The sequence below is a fragment of the Larus michahellis genome, chromosome 1 (assembly GCF_964199755.1).
Source record: "Larus michahellis chromosome 1, bLarMic1.1, whole genome shotgun sequence".
Classification (NCBI taxonomy): domain Eukaryota; kingdom Metazoa; phylum Chordata; class Aves; order Charadriiformes; family Laridae; genus Larus; species Larus michahellis.
The window spans coordinates 157,942,653-157,965,181 of record NC_133896.1 but is presented as its reverse complement, the minus strand read 5'-3'; the positions used below and the strand labels follow the sequence as shown (position 1 = coordinate 157,965,181).

The 22,529-nt window shown below is 35.9% G+C and overlaps 1 protein-coding gene across 5 annotated transcripts in view; it reads right to left on the bottom strand.

Moving 5' to 3' along the window:
* The window catches only part of ANKRD10 (ankyrin repeat domain 10), a 38,378-nt gene that overhangs the window by 1,712 nt on the left and 14,137 nt on the right, over positions 1–22,529 (bottom strand). For all 5 annotated transcript variants that reach the window (XM_074561443.1, XM_074561454.1, XM_074561434.1 and 2 more), the window contains 3 exons: positions 21,657–21,748; positions 6,650–6,885; positions 2,883–2,978 (listed from right to left, as the gene is read on the bottom strand). In XM_074561443.1, the coding sequence (XP_074417544.1) occupies positions 2,883–2,978; positions 6,650–6,885; positions 21,657–21,748 (424 nt within the window). The remainder of the gene's footprint in view (positions 1–2,882; positions 2,979–6,649; positions 6,886–21,656; positions 21,749–22,529) is intronic.

Here is a 22,529-nt window from a genome sequence, read left to right as displayed (position 1 = left end):
AATTAAGAATAAATCAAAACACACCAAAATGTCTCCACTACACTCCACTTATTTAAAAAATGTTTCCGTACACAGCTTTGAGAATAAATCTACCCTTTCTTTATTTATAACAATATAGATAGTTCAAAGGAATGAGAGCTGACCAGTAAGCTTGTAGCACGGATTCTTACGGTGAAAATGCAACTATCTATCTACATTTAATGCGTCGATATGCCTATACTAATCTTCACAAAGCTAATGTGGACTTCTCAGAATTTTTTCATTTAACTGTATGAAGTAAGCGTAGCAGACGACATTCTGGGCAGCATTTTGAAAGGCGGAATAAAAGGCATCTTTCCACCTTAACTGTAATGCCCTCTTGGGATGAAAGATTATGTATGTACAAGAACCAGGTCTCTGTGAGAGGCTGAAGTGTTATTTTTCTTATTTTTCAGCTGTAATTTACCCGTGGCTCCTTTTTTTCTTTTTAGTGCTACCTCTCACAGTACAGTACACACTGAAATACTCAAATAAAGAAAAGTTAGGTTGGGGTGCTAATATAAAATGTTTCAAAGTTCCTTTATTCAGAAAGCACTTCAGTTTATCTACCAACTTGCTAAACGACATACTAGGCAGGTTTGTATTTAATGGCAAGTTTATAATGACATCTGTACAATCCACATGCAAAATGCCATACAATAGCAACAGCAGAGTGCACAGAAGACTAAAAAAGATGAGTAGGAGGAAACAAAATTCTAAAAATGTGCATGCAAAAACCGCTGACAACTGTTTTGAAGCAATTTCTCCTTTGAATTTAGTAATTAGTACAATAGTTTTTATTTCCATAAACAGATTTCATCAGTATGTCTGAAACATATGTTTTTGCAGTGGTACTCAAAGTACTAGCACAAAAAACGGGTGACATATTCTGCCTTACAAATGCCTACTGGTAAAGGGCATCTAAACTTTACATCTATATTGGTAAAGATGAGCAAGGCAAACGTAGAAACTACAGACCTATATGGTGACATTTAAAGGTTTTACATTCCATTATTATCCTTGGATACCGGCACATATGTTTATGCATACATGAATGCATAAACCTATGTGCAAAATAGGATTGCAATTTCCAATTCAAGCCGGTAAATCTGTTAGTAACTTCCCACGTTTATAAAACATTGGGTTCCTGTTTAAGTGACACATAATGAGTACCACTGTTTGACACGGAAGGATCTGAAGTTTTGGTTCTCTATTAGTCCTTCGCATGGATATTATTTGAAATAGGGATTACGATACTGGTACTTCCCATACAGCAATACATAACGCCAAGAAATGTGTTAGACTTGTAACTCACTGTATGCACCAACTGGAGTTTCCTGTTTAGTCCCTACATGAGTTAAAATAACCACATCAGCTGAACTCATTAACTACACATTCTTATTGAAAGTGGAAAAAACCCACCCAAACCCATCAATACATCAAAACTAATAATGTCATTGATGAAAACGCACAGAAGGAATTTCATATAGTGTTTATTAAGTGAAAAGTGCAAACTGTTTTAAAATAAATCCTTGTAGGCTGGCTTTGCCAAATCGAATTAAATAAAAATGGCACTACTGTAGTTAATATGCAAAAGTAGGTAATGAATAGTTCTAGTGATAATTACAGAATCTTATTATTTGTTAAAAATTAGCACCTATAGTAATAGAGTACATTTATGAAAGACAATCATTTGTCCATAAATAAGAACACTTAGTAATTATCACTGGAATATATCATAGTCTACTTTTAAAGTACTGATTATATACATATATGTATGTATATATATTTATTCCTAATATATTAAAATATCTATTAATTATCATTCCCTTTGGTGAATCTGATCTGTGGTACAAAGCATAAAGTTATTTATCACAGAACAAATTAAACTAAGAAATTCATTTCTGAATGTAATAATGCACGATCATAGTAACTCCATGCCTTTACCTACAAAGTGCATGGAAAAACCTGACCCAAGACAGTTTTAATCGAAACTCTATACACATCCTGGGGTTGCCAAAAGCGTCTTGATTAAGCAGCCCTTAAAAAACTTAGAGCATTAATATTCACTAATACTGGTAACATTCTGAGTGTTTCACGAAGATTGGTACAAAACACAAAAACTGTTTTCCAAGGTATGTTATTTTGAAATACTAGTTTAAGCCCTGTGATGTCTAGTCTTTTATTTACATAAAAAACCCCACGGCAGGATCCTGCACTTATATCACTGTGTCTGAAGAAATTCTGAACGTATAGTATATATCTAGACTATTCTTTATAGTATTTGTTGAACTATTTTGAATATAGTTTAGTTGTAATGTACATTATTTTCAAAGCTATATAAGCACTAGGATATGTTTCCCTAGCAAGTCTTCTTATTAGCAATTAAATCCATTTAATGAAAGTGAAACTAATAATTTAAATGATTTCTGAATTTCCTTAACCTGAAATTATAGCAACTACAAGCAAGGCACAGCGTAATACAAGCCTCAGGTTAAAAGTGGAACAGATACTGTGGATTTCTATCTGAAATAGTTATAAACTACTAATAAACCTTCTCTTTCACCATTACAATATATTGCATCAAACAGCTAATTTTAGATACCTACTAAACCCCCAACATAATGGGTATTACAGTGATACAATAGTTTTCAAGACTCTAGACAACAATGTGCAAAAATAAAGGACTAAGTTTTATACTTAAAAATAAAATGCATATTGATTCTTGCAACGGCAAGGAGTTTGCATTGCAGAAACAGTGTATATTTCAATTTCTTTTGGTCCAACAGAAGTACTCTCCTGTTGTTTGGTGTCTTCAACCATTTGAATGTTGTTGTAGTTAACAGGAAACTGTCCACTCCCACCTGATACAACGGCAAACTCTCTATCAACGTGCATATTGTCGGCGTCATCCTCAACTCCTCCGTTCATCATTGGTATTAAGCCATCAAAGCTGTAAGCTGATAAAAAAAGGTCACGTTTAGTCACTGGTGAACACTTGAAAACTCAGCCAACAAACAGATGAGTACTGTGATTTCTAAAGTAAAAGCTTTTTACAAACATACATTTTTCATGTCTGAAAGCTTCTGACATGTTTGAGATTCCAAACGCAAAGTAAATGCCAAGTACTTGCACATTCCTTTTAATCCCTCAAAATGGAGAATTAGCAGTGAACGTATCAGACTTTGCACCTACGGATCAGTTATTAGTTTGATGTACTAATAGATTGAACAAAGAGCAATTTAAAGTACTCGAATTTAGGCTGCACTGTACTGCTAGTGTGCTCAACCAATAAAAAGCAGTCTCTGCCTCACATTTGTCTACTGTCAGTCTGGACTGCTCCCTCGTCCGCTCCCGAGGGCCAGTTCCCAGCAACCCACCCCCCATTCATATCACTGCTCCGGGGATCCCTTCAAGTGCTGAACAAACACATCTGTCTTCCGAGGAAAGCCAGCACGTGGTTACTTTTGTGGGAAATGCTTTAATAAGCAAGAAGGGCTTGACTTCACTACCTCTTATACCCACCACCCAAAGCGCTGCTCCACTACTACCCCAGCAGACCCTGCACTGCTCTCGCACTGACATTAACACACCTTTCTACATACACTGCACATACTCTTAATACTGTTATAAAGTGCTACTTTAGAAGACTGCAAGTCAGCTCTCATTGCCCCGGGCACAACAGAAGTTTTCGTAAACTACCCGCTTTTAAAGAACCTCAAGCAATAGCTAAAGAGTTTCAGAGAGATCACACAGGGCTTAAGGGAGACCAGGGTGCTTGGATCAATGGGCTTCAAATTACCCTAAACCAGGAAGGGAAATGCATTTTTTTCTAGTTACCTAGAGGAATATGGAAGTGTAGTTTCATGCTGGCCAATTCCAAGGGTACAGTTGGCAACGCCCCCATTCCCACTTCACAAAGAACACCTAAAAGCAACCTGTGTTGAGGCTCCTGATACTGATGTGGATGGTCAGCGGTTGTGTAGAACAAGTCAGTACCGTGTGTAGCATGTACAGCACAGCACAAAAGCCAATCTGCCACGGGCCATGGACCAGAGGGGCTAGGATGAGGACTGCTGCCAACACAGCCGTACAACCACTTGGCCTGGTGTGCAGCATCATCCTCATTGACCCTGTGCACCATCCTCTACCAACCAGCCCGGGAAGTAGGGGGAAATTTCTGGAATTGATTTCAGAAAAATAGACATAAAATCCAGCTCACGTTTCTGAGCCATAATTAAAACCTCTTTGGTGTACATTCTGAAAGCAGCCACTGATTTAAGTTCAGCTTCAGCCTTTCGAACTCACTTTGAGAGAGTAGTTTGTATCACAGCATGTCATGTATCAACATTGCTTAATTTTTAGGCTGAAGGTTTTTTTAATACTATGTACCCAAGAGGAGATACATATGCGGGCATATAAACAAAATTAGAGGTTAAGTTACAGCCACCACCGCCCAGTTTAGCTATTCCAGGACAAAGGGTGAGGCACAGGTTTGAGTACTTTTTTTCTTGCAACTGTACTGCTTCCAGGTTCTTGCAAGGGGCATATACTGTGCCTGGTCACAAGAAATAGTTTTTTTTCAAAGTGGTGATTGTTCTAATTAGGGGTATGGCCATTAAAACCTGACTCTTCCCTGCAAATACAGGTTGCCTACACTCTCTCTGAACATCTGGAATCTCCTGTGCAAACAGTCTTTAAAGAACAGACTGGTGTGGTTTTGGTAAGGGCAAAATGACAAAATCGGGCTTGTTTTGTAAAAAGGTTGGCTCAGCACAATGATGTACTGATGATTTCTCATTACTCAGCTCTGTTGTTTACAAAGCGCCCCAAGAACAGTGACTCATTCTCACTCCAATTGACTTTTCACACCGATCTGATAGTTACTACTGATGATGATGTCTTTGAGGGCAGACATGTCAGACTAGAAACTTCAGCTTCCACAGTTGGGATGCATCTCTTAATTACTACACAGACCTTCAAGCAAATACTGCAAAGCTTTTGGCTTTGTTTGCAAAGGTCTTAAAAAGTCATACTGATTGATAAACATTTCAAAAATTACCTCGTCTGATTGCTTCTCTTAATGTCTCTGTAATTGCTTAGGAGATCTCATTCACTTAAATGTATTGTCTATTTGTTTGCTTGATCTAACTTATCCGCTGGACCAACTGTTTATGCTGAAAGGTAATGCAGATACTGCTATTTCATAACATACAGAATAAAAATAGCGAGCCCAGTACCACTCCCAGATTGTGGCGAAGTGCTACCTATTGACTAGATTGGAGCCATTTTAAAAGAAATTGCTGATTACGAACATTCAGAAGGAACAGGTCTTCAAAACAAAAGATAAATATCTTTGCCTTCAAGCAGCTCCTCTGGGTGACAGAACATGAACGCATTGAAGACATCTTTCTGTAGCTGTTATGGGCATCTATATACCACCTACGTTTTCTCATTCTATGTAGCCACTTGAGGACGTTGTTCCTGAAAAGCAGTCTCACATTTAACTGCATAGGCACTCTTCTCCATCATGAAATTATTTATAGTTTAGACCAACTACATGAAGTAACACATCCTGTTTATGATTGGCTATGGAGTAGCCCGTTAAGGCCTCTGATCCTGGTGTGGTTGAAATGGTGTCTGGATGGCAAGTACTAAAGCAAATATTAGTGTCAACGTTGATGTAATTTATATTATCCATGTCATATTTCAGAACATTTTGGTTTAAATTCCCATCTTTTTAGCTGTAATTAAGCACTGTTTGAGCTCATTTTATTTGGCTCACTGAAGACCTACAAAATCCCTTTCCTGATGCTAGACAAAAGAAATGAGGTTCGAGTGCAGAATGCTGCATTCTTCTTAATAACACTTTAATGGGATGAGCCCCAGGAAGGAAGCAGAGGATACTCGCAATCGTTGTTATTCAAGGTGTTCGTTAAGATGTACAAAAAAAAAGATTTCTTCACATAGCCACCAAAAAATATCTTTGCGGTTGTACTATCGCATCATTGCTAGCAGAGGAAGAGTCAGTATCCTCAATCCACAAAGCTGAAAAGGAATCCGTAAGGTTCATTCTAGTCTTGCATCTTCCTGTAAGGTATCAGTTCCCCTTGGAACGTGATCCTGGAAACTTAAGGTATGTTATCCTAGTGTCACAGACGTAATCCCTCTCAATTTGAGAAAGCTTCTTGCATTTAATTTCTTTCATCCCTCTTACCTAGCAAACAGTTTTTGAATTGTGAATGAATCCTGAAGTAGAAAATTACCATCAGAACATCCGAGCTTCTTTGTGAATTAACGCAGTGTTATTTGGCTCTACTGAAGAAGAAACTGAGGAAGGAGTAGAAGCTAACTTCAGCTCATACTCTTGCACATATTATTCTTGGCATCATGTAACTTTAGCGCTCTCTGGAAATAGAAATTTCTGAACACACCAAGATGATGACAGGGAGAATTGGGGTCTTGTGTCACAGAATAACTGCATTCGTCTGCTTCCTGTATTAATATGTAATTTAGATATGTACGGGAGTTTGTCAATAATACTCAACATCCACGCTGAAAGGCTTTAAAATGTTTATTTTCCTTTCTCAGCAACAGTATCACCCCATCCCTTTTACCTCTGGGGTCTCACCTTCCGTTCTAGCCTTCTTTACTCCAGCAGACTCCGTATCTTCAAAGGATCTCTTTCGACTTGTCCCACCACTGAATGGATTGGGACCTGCATTCTGATGAACCCCATTTAAGGTGCCATTGCTATAGAAACGATTCAGGTGACAGTTCTGGAGGTTCAAGAGAAACTGGGCACATTCTTGGAAGCCCTGGGTATGTGCAAGGTCTGCTGCTGTCAGGCCACTGGCATTTCTCAAGCTGTACAATACAAAGAAACTGAATTACACTCATTCATCAAGCTAGCTTGCTGCTGCTGCTGCCCTTACTGACTATCTATCTGTTGGTGATGAGAGAAAACATACACTTAGCAAATTTCCATTAAGAAATTAGTTATCAAACTTAGTTTTATAACTAACTTAACTTTTTGCACATACATCTAGCTTCTAAGCAAAATTTGGGAGACAATACACTTTTAAATAAAATCAATATACTATGTGCCTTAAAAAAAACATCTTCCTATTTAAACTTCTCAAAATGCTTTACTCTAGAACAGTCTGAAGTATCTGATCTTTACATAAACTTCAGACTAATTTAAGCCTTGAATTTTACCATCTTCTGCAGTTTATTTCTGCAATCTATTGCTTTAACTTGAGCAAAAGATAAAATACTCAAAACAAACTTAACATGACTTGGCAATTGTCCATGGCATTCTGGTTTCTAAGGTAACAACAACATCGCTATTCTGCCTAACAATAAAATATATATACACATACAGGAAAAGATAAAGATGAGATACTTAGTTATGCTTTGCTTATACTTTTTTTTTTTTCTGGTTTGTTTGTCATTTCAAAGTGTGTGACATCATAAGTGCTGGGACTTGCTTTGTTATTTGAACCAAGACTTGACCATGCATGAGATTCTGAATATTCTAACGCAACAAGGACATTATAAATTAAATCAGGTAGGACACGTATAGATGTAGAGGTTTAATTTGAAAGAGTGCTGCATCACATGCATTTACACAAACATACAGTTATGTCTGTGCTTAGAAATGTAGGCTAACTTCATAAGGAAGCGCAAAAAAGTGGAGACAAGAGGGGCAGAAATGACGAAACTAGATTGTGAAGCAAAAGATGCCAATAAATCTTTCCTAAGTTTTTTTTCCACCTTTCCAGACAGATCTAACTAGTCAGAAAATTGAATTTTTGTTTTGTGGCTGCAGTAGTCTGGAAAAATCCATTACTTAAAAATCCAGAAAGAGACCAGCCAAGAGAATAATAATTCAGAAGATTAATAGACCCGATTCTGTTGAAAAACGTATGAAGCAGAAAACAATTCACTTCAGATCATGCGAAGAAAACTAAGAACAAAGCCCAGATTTGCTTCCTAGATCATTGCAAGTTTTTGCTATGAAAATGAGACTAAAAAAATCTTTAGAAACTGACTACTACAGCAATACTAATTCCATAAATGGATACTGCTGGATTACATAAAATTTGGAAGATTAAGTCAAAATATTAAAGAATCAGAAAAACCATTAGGCTAGATCAGGGTAATTTCATTCCATACTACAACATTCTAAATCACCATGTACTTGGACTACTAGTGAAAATCCAGAGAACGGCAGCCAAGAACGGTCTAGAAAGTAAGACTTTAGAAGACTAAAAAACCTAGTTAGTCAAAATAAATGAAACTTCAGGGTACAGGTATTAGTTTTGAATACCTGAAAGATAGCTGCAAAAAGAATAATCCCTTCTGTGTGTCCAGTGCAGGCAGCGTACGAATAGGATTAACACAAAAAAGGGATATTTGAAATTAGGCATCAGGAGAAAGTTTCAGAATACAAAGGTTGCTGAATCTCCAGAGGGTTCTCTTCCCCACCTCCTTTTAAGAGCAGATTATGATTTCAGAAACTCTGAAAAATAGTCAGTCCTTTCCCATGCTGAACTACATGGCCTGTTGAGGTCCCTGTGAACCAGCATTCAATGCTCCTTCAGTATGGACAACATAATGCAATGCAACTAAAACTTAAGGAACAGAAATTTCAACATATCCATTTTGGTCAAAAGAATAGCTCGGTTCTCTGAAATCCACTTTAAATTTGCAAGCCCCAAAAGGACTGTAAAGGAATCTAAACAAGAGCAAATTAAAGTCACACAAAGATAAAAATGACCAAAACAATTTGGTGTTGACTGACCACCTAAGTTAACAGAACTTCAAGGAGCAAGTAATTCTATTACTTAGAAAATGTTACTGAACAGTAACCCTGCTTTAAAAAAATGGAGGGCAAGACTGACTACAGTTAAGTCACCATTTCCCAAAGGAATGCTGATACAAGTTGCCAGAGGCATTTAGAGATGCAAGTGTGTAAGGCTACATGACCAAACTCTGGGAAACAAAAGTTACAGTTCCCAGAAACAAAATAAATGAACTTCAAGTTAGTGTTTGTCAGAGTTTAAAATGTAATGACCGTTGATATTTTTAGATCTGTCCCCTTCCCATCTCTTCCTGAACAGCTTACTCTTAACAGGTAGACAAAGATGTACTTGTTCTACAGGAGTATTTTGGAAGCACTGCACAGGTTTTCAAGGGACTCAAGCACACTGGCTGTAACACTCTTGCTTCTTAGAGTTTAGAAATGTCTCTTAAAAACCTGAGTCTGAATTTAGCCCATCAATTTCAAGACAGCTTCCTGTGTTCAGAAGTTACTAATGAAAATGAGAGGAAAAAAAGTCCAATCAAATAAAAGATTACAGGATCTAGATGGCTCTAGAAACCAGCTGGCCAACTGCTACAGAAGAGAACACAACTGTTAAGTTTTCTCTGCTCTGTCTGAGCAGGAACACTAATTTGGGCATCTTTTCTATATCCAGTTGTCAACTTCCATTAACTTAATCGAAGCTTGAATATTCTGGGACTTTCAAATCCTGTCAAATCTCAGTTAAACTGGCTTGCATTCCAGTATTAACAGGAAGGAGAAAAGGAGAAGCTGACAAAACTGACAGACTCTCAAGTCTCACTTTCTCAAAAACAGGCTAGAAGGATAAAAAAGACCTACTACTTTAGCTGATTTTTCTAGGCCTCTCCAGAAGGAAAAAAATCTGTCAGTGGGAACACAAAAGGCAGCAAGAGCTAGCTGTGCTATACTAGCTCATTATAACAAAATGCAAGTATTCCCGAAAAAGATGTCTAACTCCATCATCTACATGCACAAAGTAGAAAAGAAAATGCTCTTAACAGATATCACAGAGTTTTGCCACACTGTATCTTCTGTATTTCCAAAACATGTAGAAATACTGCCATCACTGTCAGGATTCTGATGGCATAACAGAAAAATACACTCTTATACAGCCCTTCTAGAAACCCTCAACTGGAGTACTTGAATGAATTAAGAAGCTAGGACATCTATGAGACCATCCTTTAAAAGCATTGATCTGGACCTGGAATGGAAGTACCCTGTTACAATAGCTACCAGGAACTGTGAACACACCTACTACTAAACCTGCAGTGTACGGTCTACCTCAAATGCTGCCAATATTTGAAAATTAAGCAGTTACCTCAGCTTAGTCCATGAGCTAAGAATATAAAAGCCATTATTGTAAACAGCCTCCATTATAGGAATGAAAACAGTAATAGTTCACTGCCTCAACTACACGTAAGACTAAGAGGAGTTCAATCTCTTGGGTGTAATCCCTATGTTAGTCCCTGGTTATGAACTGCAATTATATGTAAACTGACTATCAAGTGCAAAGGAGGAGTAGTAAGATTCATTTGGCTATTAAGTAGACTATATATGATACAGACTGCACGATTGAAAAAAAAAAGATGATCAACAAGCAAGAAACTCAAAGAAGTAATTGTTATATTTAAGTAAGTAAATTTTCAACTACCTCAGTTATTCAATATGTCCTTGAAATGTATTTTTCTTCATTTCTCATAGCTGCCTACATAAATAAAAAGGATTTGACTAGATAAAGGATATTATAACTGAAAATAACTTCAAGACCCAGACTGAAAAAAAAGCAGGAACAAAACCCAAAAGTAAACCATTGGACAGCATAGATAGAAATACCTCAAATTTTCACATCTCCTGAAAAGAAAAAAAAAAAAAAAAAATCTTTTTCACCCATCCTCTGTTTTTCGGAAGTTAAAATTCCCTTCAGTCCTAGGTTTTGATCTTTTACCCTAAACACCTTGAAACAGCAGAAGCTGCAAAGTCCAGAACACACTGTTTGACATTAAATCTTCTGTCAAGCTGCCCTTTTGTTACTGCTAATTATACAGCAAATATGACAGCTCTATTTCTGTAACTGCATTACTGAGAATTTAAAAGCGAGTAAGGAAATTTCATGCAGGTTTTGTGGGTGGGTTTATTTTGGTGGTTTATGTTTTTTTTTTTTTTTTTTTTTTATTTTGGGTTCCCCACACACACAACAAAGATGCTGAACTTGAGGGGCAAGCTTATGTTTCTCTTCAGGGTTTTTCTTTAGGCTAGGCTACCTAGCTGAAACAAGACTAAGCAAATAGTAAGCTACATAGGCTGGTATTTTTCAAAGATGATCTTATGAAGGCAGACGCTACCAGTAAGGAAGGTGTGGAAGGATGGAAGAAAATTATATTAAAGAAAATCAGGCTAAGTCTTAAAAAGTTACATGAATTTTGTGATTAGTCAGTCTTTTATCAAATAGTACTCGTTGACTTGGGGCAGTATTTTTTAAAGGTTGGCCTAGTTACTGTCTAAAGAGACAGCTATGCTCCAAAAACTTATTTCCCCCCCTCTCCAGGAAAAAAAAAAAATAAATCAAAAACTGAAGACGTCTCTGAAGGTGGTCAGTTCAGCTACAGGAACAGGTGGAAAAACTGAAGAAGTCTCTGAAGGTGGTCAGTTCAGCTACAGGAACAGGTGGAAAAACTGAAGAAAGGACACTGAAAACTAAAACTCTGAAAATATCATTCCCTTTTTGGCACCTACCCCAGACAGGAACATACATGAAGGCTTGAACAGACAAATGGATGAAAAATTCCTTACCCAGGACTAAATGCAGTTTTGGTAAGTGGTCAGAAAGTCAAGTCACTCTACGCTTAGAAAACACATACCTTGCCATCATTTCCAAAGCAACTCAAGTACTTAAAACACGAACGAGTCCTGTTAAGACAATTTCACTTCGCAGTATTTTTTTTGATTTATAGTTTATTCTTATTTCTATGCGATTTTTACTATGAGAAACAAGTTATAATCATGAAGCATGATATTATTTACCCTCAGTCTTCTTGTAGGCTAAAATCCAGGAGCTGGGAATGATAAAGACATACTGTTTTCCTCAAGATACAGAAGTATGAGATGCTAACTCCAAAGCAAAAGACAACAAATGTAACTGGAAAGATACATTTTCTTATTATGAAGTCACTCCTAATAGAAAAAAAATGCATGAGAAAAGTTGAGGGAAGTCTGGACATGGATGAGTACAAGTAGGTGATCTTGAAGTTCCTTCACAGATTACATTTAACACTTTAATTGTTCTGTACTTACAGATATTTTATAAACAAACTCAAAATGTGCACTGTTAATACATTGAGAGTTAAAGCTCTGACTTTTGTATATACATTTATTCACAAACCTTCTACAGTGCTTAAAACAACACTCTCATAAGACATTTTTCTTCTTCCATCAAGTGATGTCCACAGGTGATCTTCAAAACTGATTGATCTTGGCTTTTTTTTTTTTTTAAAAAAAAATCTGTTTTTCTCTTCTTCAGGTGTCATCATCACAACTCCCATTTTAAAGGCTCAGTTCATCTGAGAGTCCTGGTATCAAATTAAAGTAGCTACTAAGATGAAGCATATTTTTGTATTTCCTTCTTCTGAAATGCTTTTAAAAATGCTGGCTGTGGATGTAACTAAGTTGTTCAAAACCAAAAAGAGATAAGTATTTTATCTGACCGAACAGGACTGGCATAGAGAAACATGAAGTTAACTTTCAGTTTAGCTTTAGTTTGGAAGGATGCTTTTGTTATTTCAGTCTAACCACAATGTGTTGTTTTGAGAAGCTCACTAAAGGAAGAAAACAACCCGAGGTAAGCTTTTAAAAAATATGCAAGACACTTCCACTATGATTAAGTTATAGAAAGCAAAAACAAAAACCCAAAGCAAATAAAACTTAGAATTATTTAAATATAACTACCTTGGTGTGAGAAGATTTACTTCAAGGTAACTTACAAAATTTTCTCTTAGGAGGATCGGTAGAAAGAAAAGATAAAGACATGTGCTTCTTGCATTGAACTATAAATGATCCTGAATTCACTTAGGAAGAACTTCATTCCAAGTTCTTTCGGTTCTTCTCCAATTTTTTTACTTATTGGAGGAAAAAAGCAAGTACATTTCTATGTGTCTTTAACATAGAAATACATTTGAAATACACTACCTTTCACTTATAATGTCACATACCTTGAAAAACAAAACGAATGTTTGCTACAAAAAGTCAACAGTAAATATTTTTGAAAAAAACCATTCATATATGTAAAAAAATCCCCTAAATGTTTAATTTTAAATAGTGATTACATCACCTACAGCTTACTGTGTTTTTGTTAATGCCATGCGACAATCTAAGAAAATAAACCACAGTTTTCGTATATCAATATCTGTTAAAAAATACTGATCTCAACTTATCTATTGTTAGTTTACAAATAAAAATGTAGATAATTGTAAATTAGGGTAAGCAAAGCATGCAAATCTATAGATTCTATATCTGAATTCCTAGATTAGCATTAAAACCAATCACCGCAACAAATACCTCAACAGTATGCCTTGTGTGCAGAAAGGAAGCGATACTGAACATTCAATGCCACAACTGTAAGGTTTTCGGAGAAGCACCTGTGGCAGTTTCAGCAGTTTCTATATGGAATGCTCCCCCTTTCTAGGATTACTTGAAAAAATCAAGTCAATTCGAATTACGTAGCTGTAAAACATTGACATGTGTAGTTTTTACAGTTTCAGAATCTTCTGTTTGATTTAAACGGGCAATGGTGCATAAACAGGAAACTTATATCATAAGGGATCACATATTTGCAGGCAACATTAAGATTAAAAGTTACATTAACATACATAAAGTGCTGTAGCACATTATTCAATATGTAAGCCATTATCATGTGACCACCTTAACAACAAGATACTAAGCCTTTTATGCCTTTAAAGCATCATTACGTTCATCCTGAAACCAGTTTGTCAGTTCTTCACTGAAATTTATATAGAATGGATTAAAATTACCGGTCAACTCATGGCTTCAATTACTTTAAATGTAGTAGGCTGTATCTCAAAAGAATTAGTAACTATTCCTATACAAAAATTAGCAGATACAAGGATTAAAACAAAACAAAAGAAAGAGAAAAAAAGATCAGAATACTAAAACGCCCACAGTGAGAAAGAAACGTTTCCTATATAAACATCAGTATACTAGTCTAAAATTTCTAAAGCAAAATGATTTAAAAATACTAAACTTTAAGTGTTTTAACCCTTTGGTGTCCAAATACAAAAGTTATGAAGTAGTTTCAAACATGGGTTTTTTTCAGATATTAAGAGAAAAATATTCTTAACTCACAGATGTGTGTCGCTGCTGGGGACAGCTACAAAAATTCATGCTAGAATTACATACTGGACATCTACAAGCACAAGTTGGTGCCAAGTTTTTATTTTACAACAAAACACGTGGCAGCTGAAATTATTTTAGACTTTTATAAACAATGGTAGTTTCTCAGAACATCCTCCAAAATCGCAACAAGTTGAATATATTGGAAATAAGGAAGCTCTTCTTTGTGAAGACACTTTTTTTCGCATCAAAATCAAGGTTCACTATGAATCATGCAGCTATAATCAGCTCCTAGATACTTCAACTCACGACTGAGCAAATGCTGGCAGAAGAAAGAATTCATAAACCATGGTAGGCAACATTAGAATTACTACAAGCATCACCATCAGGCGGTGATTTATTCCTGTACCTGCATTCCAATTTATATACTTTTAGAAAGACCTCAAACAGTGGACTTTGATTTTCAATATCTCTTGTAAGAATGATTCACACTTCCAAGTAAACTTTTTGCCTGAACAATATAGGCCTATCTGACTTTGCCTGGTATCAGCAATCAACAGTATTTTTAAATTCATATCCCATTATGTAAGAAGTGATTCTTAAATAAAACTCATAAAAGGAAGGTATGAAAGACTATCATAACTCTCAAAACAACAGTCTGATTGCAATACAGCATAACAGGTAAGACCTTCCCCATTAAAATGAAAATGCTAGATCACTAGCAAAAATGAATTCCAAATAAGAATCTTTTTAGTACTGCAGCCACTTTAAGTCCAAAGACAATGTGAGAGATACTGAGCCAGCCAACTTTATGAAAATGAGAACTATCATTGCTGCTGCTATCATGCTTCTAGGAACAGACCAGGAATTGCAGATAAAGTTGATTACAATGAGGAAAGCACTAGGGAAGACTACTAAGGAAAGGTTCAGTGCAAACCCCAAGTTTAAAAGATGAACAGCCTTGCAACGCAGATTCTGCCAAGATGCCTCTAGTACCAATAAAATCATATTACTCTCAACATATCAACTGAAAATCAATCATAGCCTAGGATTAGAAAAACTGAGAAAGGAAGCTTCTCTCAAATGTGCAAAGCATGGAAGAGAGTGCAAGAGATTTACTACAAAAACCATGGACAGTAAGAGCTTGGGAATAAAACTAAAGACAAAACATAAATGAATTTCAAAGTATTTTTGTGACGAAAGTGTGTGTGTGTGTGTGTGGGCGGAATCAAGAACAAAATAATTAAAGGTATTAGATAGGCATGGAGAGGGAGACTACGAAACCACACATTTTCTTTTTTGTGACAAAAGTAACTTGATGCTCTTACTCAAGCAGACAGAAGATCTTTCACATTAAGAAACTGCTGAAGTGCATAAAACCACTTCAAATGAGCTTCACAAAAGGTTTTTTTTGACTTAAATTTTCCTACATTTAAAGGAAAATTTATCTACTATGTATGGGCAACATCAAGCGAAATAGCAAGAAGGAAACAGAAGAGTAACATTTTCCCTGAGTTACAGCTGCCAAAGCTCTTCCAGGGTTTGTTAAGCCTCCATGCAATGAGGTACAGCTTGTAACTGGTAGCACATGACACACATTAGAAACCTTTTCTGACCAACCTGAATGTGTTCTGAGCCATGCCACAACTGCCTACTGCGTTTTGTCCAGGTTCAAGGGTACTAGTTGAACTATGATCAACTTCACTGAAAAGGCACAAACTAGAATAGCAAATGAGATCCAAATCAACACAACTGAAGTTAAAGCAAAACACGTTGCAATTAACAAGCCTCTCACCCCATACCCAGTCAAAAAGTATCAGCAGATCAAGCACAGCACCTGCATAGACCATCACACCATCAATGTCTGGGCTAACCATCAGAACTTGTCAGACTATTGTATTTGTGAATATACTGCACCTTTGCTTCTTCCACTGTATCTAACTTCTGCTCTGGCCAAGTTCCACTTTGTAACACTGGGTCATCACTAATGAATAAGATCCCCTACCAAGCTGACCCCCATCCTGTGAACTTCCTATATGTTCCAGAAAGGTCATAAAATACCATAGCTTTAATGAAAGATTTAATTTTATGAATAAAATGTATAACCTCTCACATTCTTCTCTATTTCTGAACTGATGCCAGTAACTACTGCTGTTATTCCATACTCACTAAGAATAATCCACTCTCAAACTGAACAAGAACTCAGTGGTAGGAGTTTGCCTCAGCTTCCTGTAATTATTCAGACCAGCTGTAACTGAAAACTACCCTTTTCCTTCCTAGTTTACTGTAAGCCTGAGCGCCTCTCTTCCACTTTTTGATTTGTCAGTTATCCATGTGTATATGTTCTGCTTCAGTATTTTCAAATCTTTCCTTGAGACTAAATCCAAATTACTGCCTTACTTCATGGTCACAACCTCCCACAAACCACGTTAAGTTCTTCTACAAGGACCGTAATCAAGCGTGAAACCAAACATGTTAGAAATTAGCAAGCTTTACTTGAAATTATTTTGCAGGAGTGTACGAGTTTCACCACCGAAATGTACAAAACATTTTGACTTTGCCTTTCCATAAGAATTTACATAAGGCAGGAAAGGAAGAATGAATTCCAACACCTGTAGCCTCCACACTGCAGAATGGTCACTAGAAGAATACTACCGTGGCAGCCCTTAAAATGCTTGTTATATACAATGAAAGAAGAACAGGCACTTTTTTTTTTCCCCCTCAATGATACTGCAGTCTAATAATGCAACAACAGTAGTTAATCCAGCAGTTTAACTGCTATCTGGAGATTGGACAATCAGGTTTCCAAAAAGAATCATGTATTAAGTGTTTTGAGTTTGAAAAGTATTATAAAAGATTATAAAACCACTAATATACTAATTAACAGATAAGAACCACTCTTTTGAAAAAGCACCTAAATCCTATTCCTAAACAAATAATTAGTAAGAACCCGAAGCATTATTCTCAAGATGAGGTTAATGACCATAAGAAAGTAGGATGTTGATTCTTCTACACTGAATCAATGTAGCGTTACAGCTTCTATAGTAAAAAGATTAAATAGTAATGACCTTTCACAAGCATGTTAACACCAGAAATGGACTCCAGCTCAATACTAAAAGCCTGGTAGTTAGCTAGGTAAGAAAAACAAGCTAATGTTAAAAACTTGTAATCATGTGCTAAGATTTTAAGAAATCAGAAAGAAATCCAGAGACTAATGGAGTAGATCTCTGAACCCTGATACCCTTTCAAGAGAACAGGCCATGTAAATTTCCCCTCCAGACTGAAAATGAACTGAAGGTTTAACACACAGAGGAATGGCTGATTTCTGTGTTAGCATCATGAAATCTACACATCACTCTTGTTCTGTCTCTCCACTAAAGGTGATTGAATTTCAGGAAGTCAAGATGTCTCAAAAGTATAAATGAGACGAACAAAAGCTGAGATATCACAGGAGTGATAATTAAAAGGTGAGACAGACTTCAAACAGAAATGTATTACAAGAATTCACAAAGGGCTAACGAAAAAATTTTTTCAGGGCACTGAAAAAATTCACTTTGGACAGATTTCTGTTATGGAAGATGGAGAGCAGTTGTGAAGAAGAAAAAAGAAATTAATGATGTTTTTTTCAAACAAGACAGTGCAGTTCATGACACGTGAATTTGCAAAGAAGAATTAAAATTAAGCCACTGTCAAAGAACGAGAATAAAGTTTTTTCTGAAAAACTAAATATCAGAGATGGGACATTTCTGGCATTATAGAAGGAGTGAATTTACACATTAAAATGAATGCAAGACAGCTTTAATGCTAAAGTGGCTGAAGTGTCTGCCTAAACTAGATCAACATCACGATACGAATCTGTCATCTGGTAGAAACAGATAACACTGGTACATTTATCCCAGCATGTCAGTTATTCTCCCCAAACGTGGAGACCAAAGTATAAGAAACCAGAAAGGAAAGTATCTCTTTGGGGTCTTTTAGCATCCTATCATGGTATACAAACCAATTTTCCCTAAAACCTTGCAATTTCCATCAGGCAAATAAAAAAACCAAAAACGTTCCTCTGCTACTATTCAAGCATCTTGACCATCAAAAGTACAACCACGTACTGGATGGCTGCATACCAAGCCACACCCTGCCCCACAGGTTACACCTCTCTCTATCCCAGGATAATACAGTGTTTGAAACTTCTAGCTCTGAATCAAGTCACTAAGGAATAGACAACTGTTCAATGACAGTCACAGAATTTTTATTCAGAAGTAAGTGGACACTGCACAAGTGAATTGCATGAAAATGACATATGAAACGGAAGAAGAAAGTTCAAATCAGTATAATTAACAGCTGCATCTGCTTATTGTATTTTTGATTTAGCAATGTCCTGTGTCTACAGTTGCATTTTATATTTATATATATGCGGTGATGCAACCTATGTAACTATATTAAACACCCAGCATTTAAAAAATTAGTGTAAAAGAGCAAAACAAAACATGGCACCAAGAAGGCTTTCCTCCATAAAGAGCTGTGGACACTTGTTTGTCACCATTATAAATAATACACAATTAACCATACATAAATCGCATAATTATGCTTTTTAGTGAAAATCCAGCAGTTATTATGGATACTTTAAAAGGTACTATCCACATTAAAAAGTCAGTTACACAGCAAACCTTTTCACTCATATGAGGACATTGTGACCACCTGCTTCCCCCTCTTCAAGGGTCCATGAATACCATAGTTAGTGGAGCAACCATTTTTATGGCTGTAGGACATACTGTGCACAGAATATGCTTCAGCTAAAATGAGAAGGTAAATACCACAAAAAAAATCAAAATATTTTCACTAGGGTACAATTATTATTTTTAAAATATTATTAAAAATTTACACAGGAATAGAGACCCAAATTCTCTCTCATCAATTAGGAAAACAATGCAACAACTTCATGAAATTTAGAGACTGCAACATACTGTTATTTCTCTGTGAAAGCAATACACTAACAAGCCTGAAGTAAACTAGAACAATTCAAGTGAGGCAATTTTATTAAAACTAAAATTCTTACTTTCATCCTTACTGGACTATTGTGAATATTCTTTGGCTTCTAGTATAACCAAAGGAGTGAATACAGCAGAAATACAGTAAACACTGGTATCAAAGATTACACTAGTCCAAGTTGCTTCACTTTAACAGCAGTATTTCAATAATCACTCATTAATAAAAAAACCATGTATCTTACAGTATTACACTACTGATTACTAGTGTTTGTGTAATAATGAAATCTTAACATCCCTGTTCTACTTTCCATAAAAAACTAGGGATGGTGCAATACTTGATTTATACTATAGATATCATGTATAAGCAGTGTATTTGGCTAATTGCAGTTTTACAAGGGATATTCTCTGCATCTTCTCAAAATCAACTATATTTTGATACCATAATTGTATGAAGAAATAAAGAAAAAATTGGATTAGAAGATCTAATCCCCATAAAAAAGGCCATATTCACTATCAGTAAATATCAGCACTTTAGTTAGTGCTTAGTTCTGTATTTAAGAAAATTCTTGCCTTGGTCCTATATAGTCAATTATCCTTTCAGTTAATATACACAAATTAGAATTCAAATATATTGATAAACTCTTGCTCCTTTTCTTCTAACTGAAGCCATAAAATAAAGGAGCCAAGACTTTCAGGGCATCTACATTTTCAAGATGTTACAAAAATCAGGAAATCCACATACTGTTAGAAATATGGGGCCAGTTTTCAAACCCAGATAACCCCAAATTAATCAATGTCAAAAGCATATACATGGATTTGGCCTAATTTAACATACTATGCCTAGAAACCGGATTCTATGGAAAAAAAATCCTCACTCCAATCGGTCGATAGCTAGCTCTCTCAGGTGACAGGGCCAAGTCCTGATCCTCTAAATGACTAAACATGGGTTGCTCCACTAGCCTATTGCATTTGCATCCCTGATTAAACCATTTAGTGGATAGGATCTGATATTTAGTTACCTACAGAACTTGTAACAAACGGAATTCAAAGTTAGAAAACTGAGAATTCAATTATTTCCTGTTCACTAAAACTGCTATAAACCTACGCTACTTCTGCTGCAAATAGGTTTGGTCAAAAGCAGATATCACTCTGCAAGCTTTACAGAAATGTTTTGCCTATGGCTTGCAAATACAATGTTTTAAAAGCAAAATTTTTGTTCTGTAAGTTACAGTTGCGGCTGTGTCTCCAACCACAGTTACTCAGCTACTTATTTTGAAAGCCCTATGGACTAACACGCCCTCTTCTTTACATCAGCCTCTTAACTCACTCATTTCACATTGTTTATGCAGTTCCACAACTTCTCTTTTGTTTGGATACTTTGCAAAAAATCACAGGATTACATACTAATTGATGACGATAATTAAGGTTTGCTCAATTCCACAGTAAATTTAAATCCAAGTTTATTTCATGTGAAAGTAAATGGGAATTTATATATTTAAGACTGATTTCATGAACTTGTCAATAACTGACTGACAGCTGCATTCTAAGTAAGTTATTTCAGTGACATTTTTCACTTTTCTATGAAGCAATCTCTTCATATAAAGCATTTTGTTAACTGCTATTAACTTAAAAACTACTGTATTTCCTGAATACTCTGTGATACCATTGAATGAGTTATGTTTTATGGTAGATTTATCAGGGCAGCATTAGAAAAACAGTGAGATGGAAACCAAAGGGTAAAACAAGAAATTAACTACATGATTCTTATTTCACTTACAACTTAGAAGTTTCATATTGCAGGTTAAAATACAGTAACTAGTTACCATTTAAAATAACAAGGCTAGTTCTAATTAAAACAAATTGCTAAAGTATTTACATTATTATAAGCCATAGAGCTTATACTCAACATTTCTAGGTGAAAACTGCATCCATTTTGTCCATGCTGTAAGTTGCAAAAGTTTGTGAGATTTTCTGAATGTTTTTTCAGTACATAAACCTTCGAAGAAAAAAGTTAACAGGGCAAATACACAATATACTAACAAACAGTATTAAACTAACTGCGAGGAGTGTGTGAGATGCTACTTTGTACATAACGTTGCTTTTGCATTGTTTTCTATATTTATTCACCAGTGCAAGGTGTAAATTTGTTGTAAAAAACAACTATACACTAGTCAAAGTGCACAATTTGGGGTTATCTGACAGAAGCGCGATAAATATTTTAATATATCAGATATAAATGCAATACTAATGTAGCACACTGGTTATCTCCTAAGTAAAATAAACTTTATTACTAGACATGGAAAACATCTTGGGCTTCATTACGGTTGAACATGTCTAGCTATTTTTTAATCAGGTGTCTGCTGTTTTGACTTTTCTTTCTGACATTAGTATCTGTGTTTACTGGTCTAAGTTAGTTAACTAAACACACAACAATCAACAACAAAAAAAAATACCTCACTTACTCTATTTGCGCACCATGAGCCACAAGGGCACTTATGGAATCCATACTACCAGACCGTGCTGCTTTATGAATAGGAGTTTCGCCAACATAATCCTGTAAAGACAAACTACATTTTGTCAAGCATAATCTTTCTAAAAATTAGAATCTTATTTTTACATTACTCATTTTAATTAAGAAAGCAGATACACAAAAGCAGCATTTATTAGCTAGCAAACACATCAGATACTTTATGATTCATTATTTTAAAGTTTGCAGTAGGCTGTCATGTACATTAGCTATTTAGCAAGAAACAATGCTAAGGGCATCTAACTCACGAGATAAGCCTTATCCAATAACTAGGCAATCAGCAGTTATATTCAGTAACACTTGTTAAAAAAAAACCCTCAACATATACTACCATAACAATTTACTCTTAACACCTTTATTTCCTAGCACTTTTGTTTCCCAATATGTTGGGCTGTGCAAGCCATCTTGAATTCAGAAGCAGCATGGCCAAGCCTGTGGGACTACAGTGCTTTCAGATCTTGGTGACACACTTACACAGTACTGTTTTGCATCATAAATACTCACCAGATGAGGAGTATGTATACGTAACTCTACTGTAATGTAAGTGTGCCCAGAGTTCACAGGACAGGCCAGATCTCTCGAGACATACACATTGACTCACGTCCTATACACTTTGCTTTTCTGACCATCTTTATCTATTTATATTCCTTTATTGTTAACCAGTACATCCAATCATTTAATCTTTTTGTATTATGTGCAAACATACTGGGAGTGGTGTATGCTTTTCAGGCGATTCCTCTCTACAAACTATCTTCACAGATAACAGGGACAATCTACAGCAATTTTACAAATGCAACCAGCAAGCAGC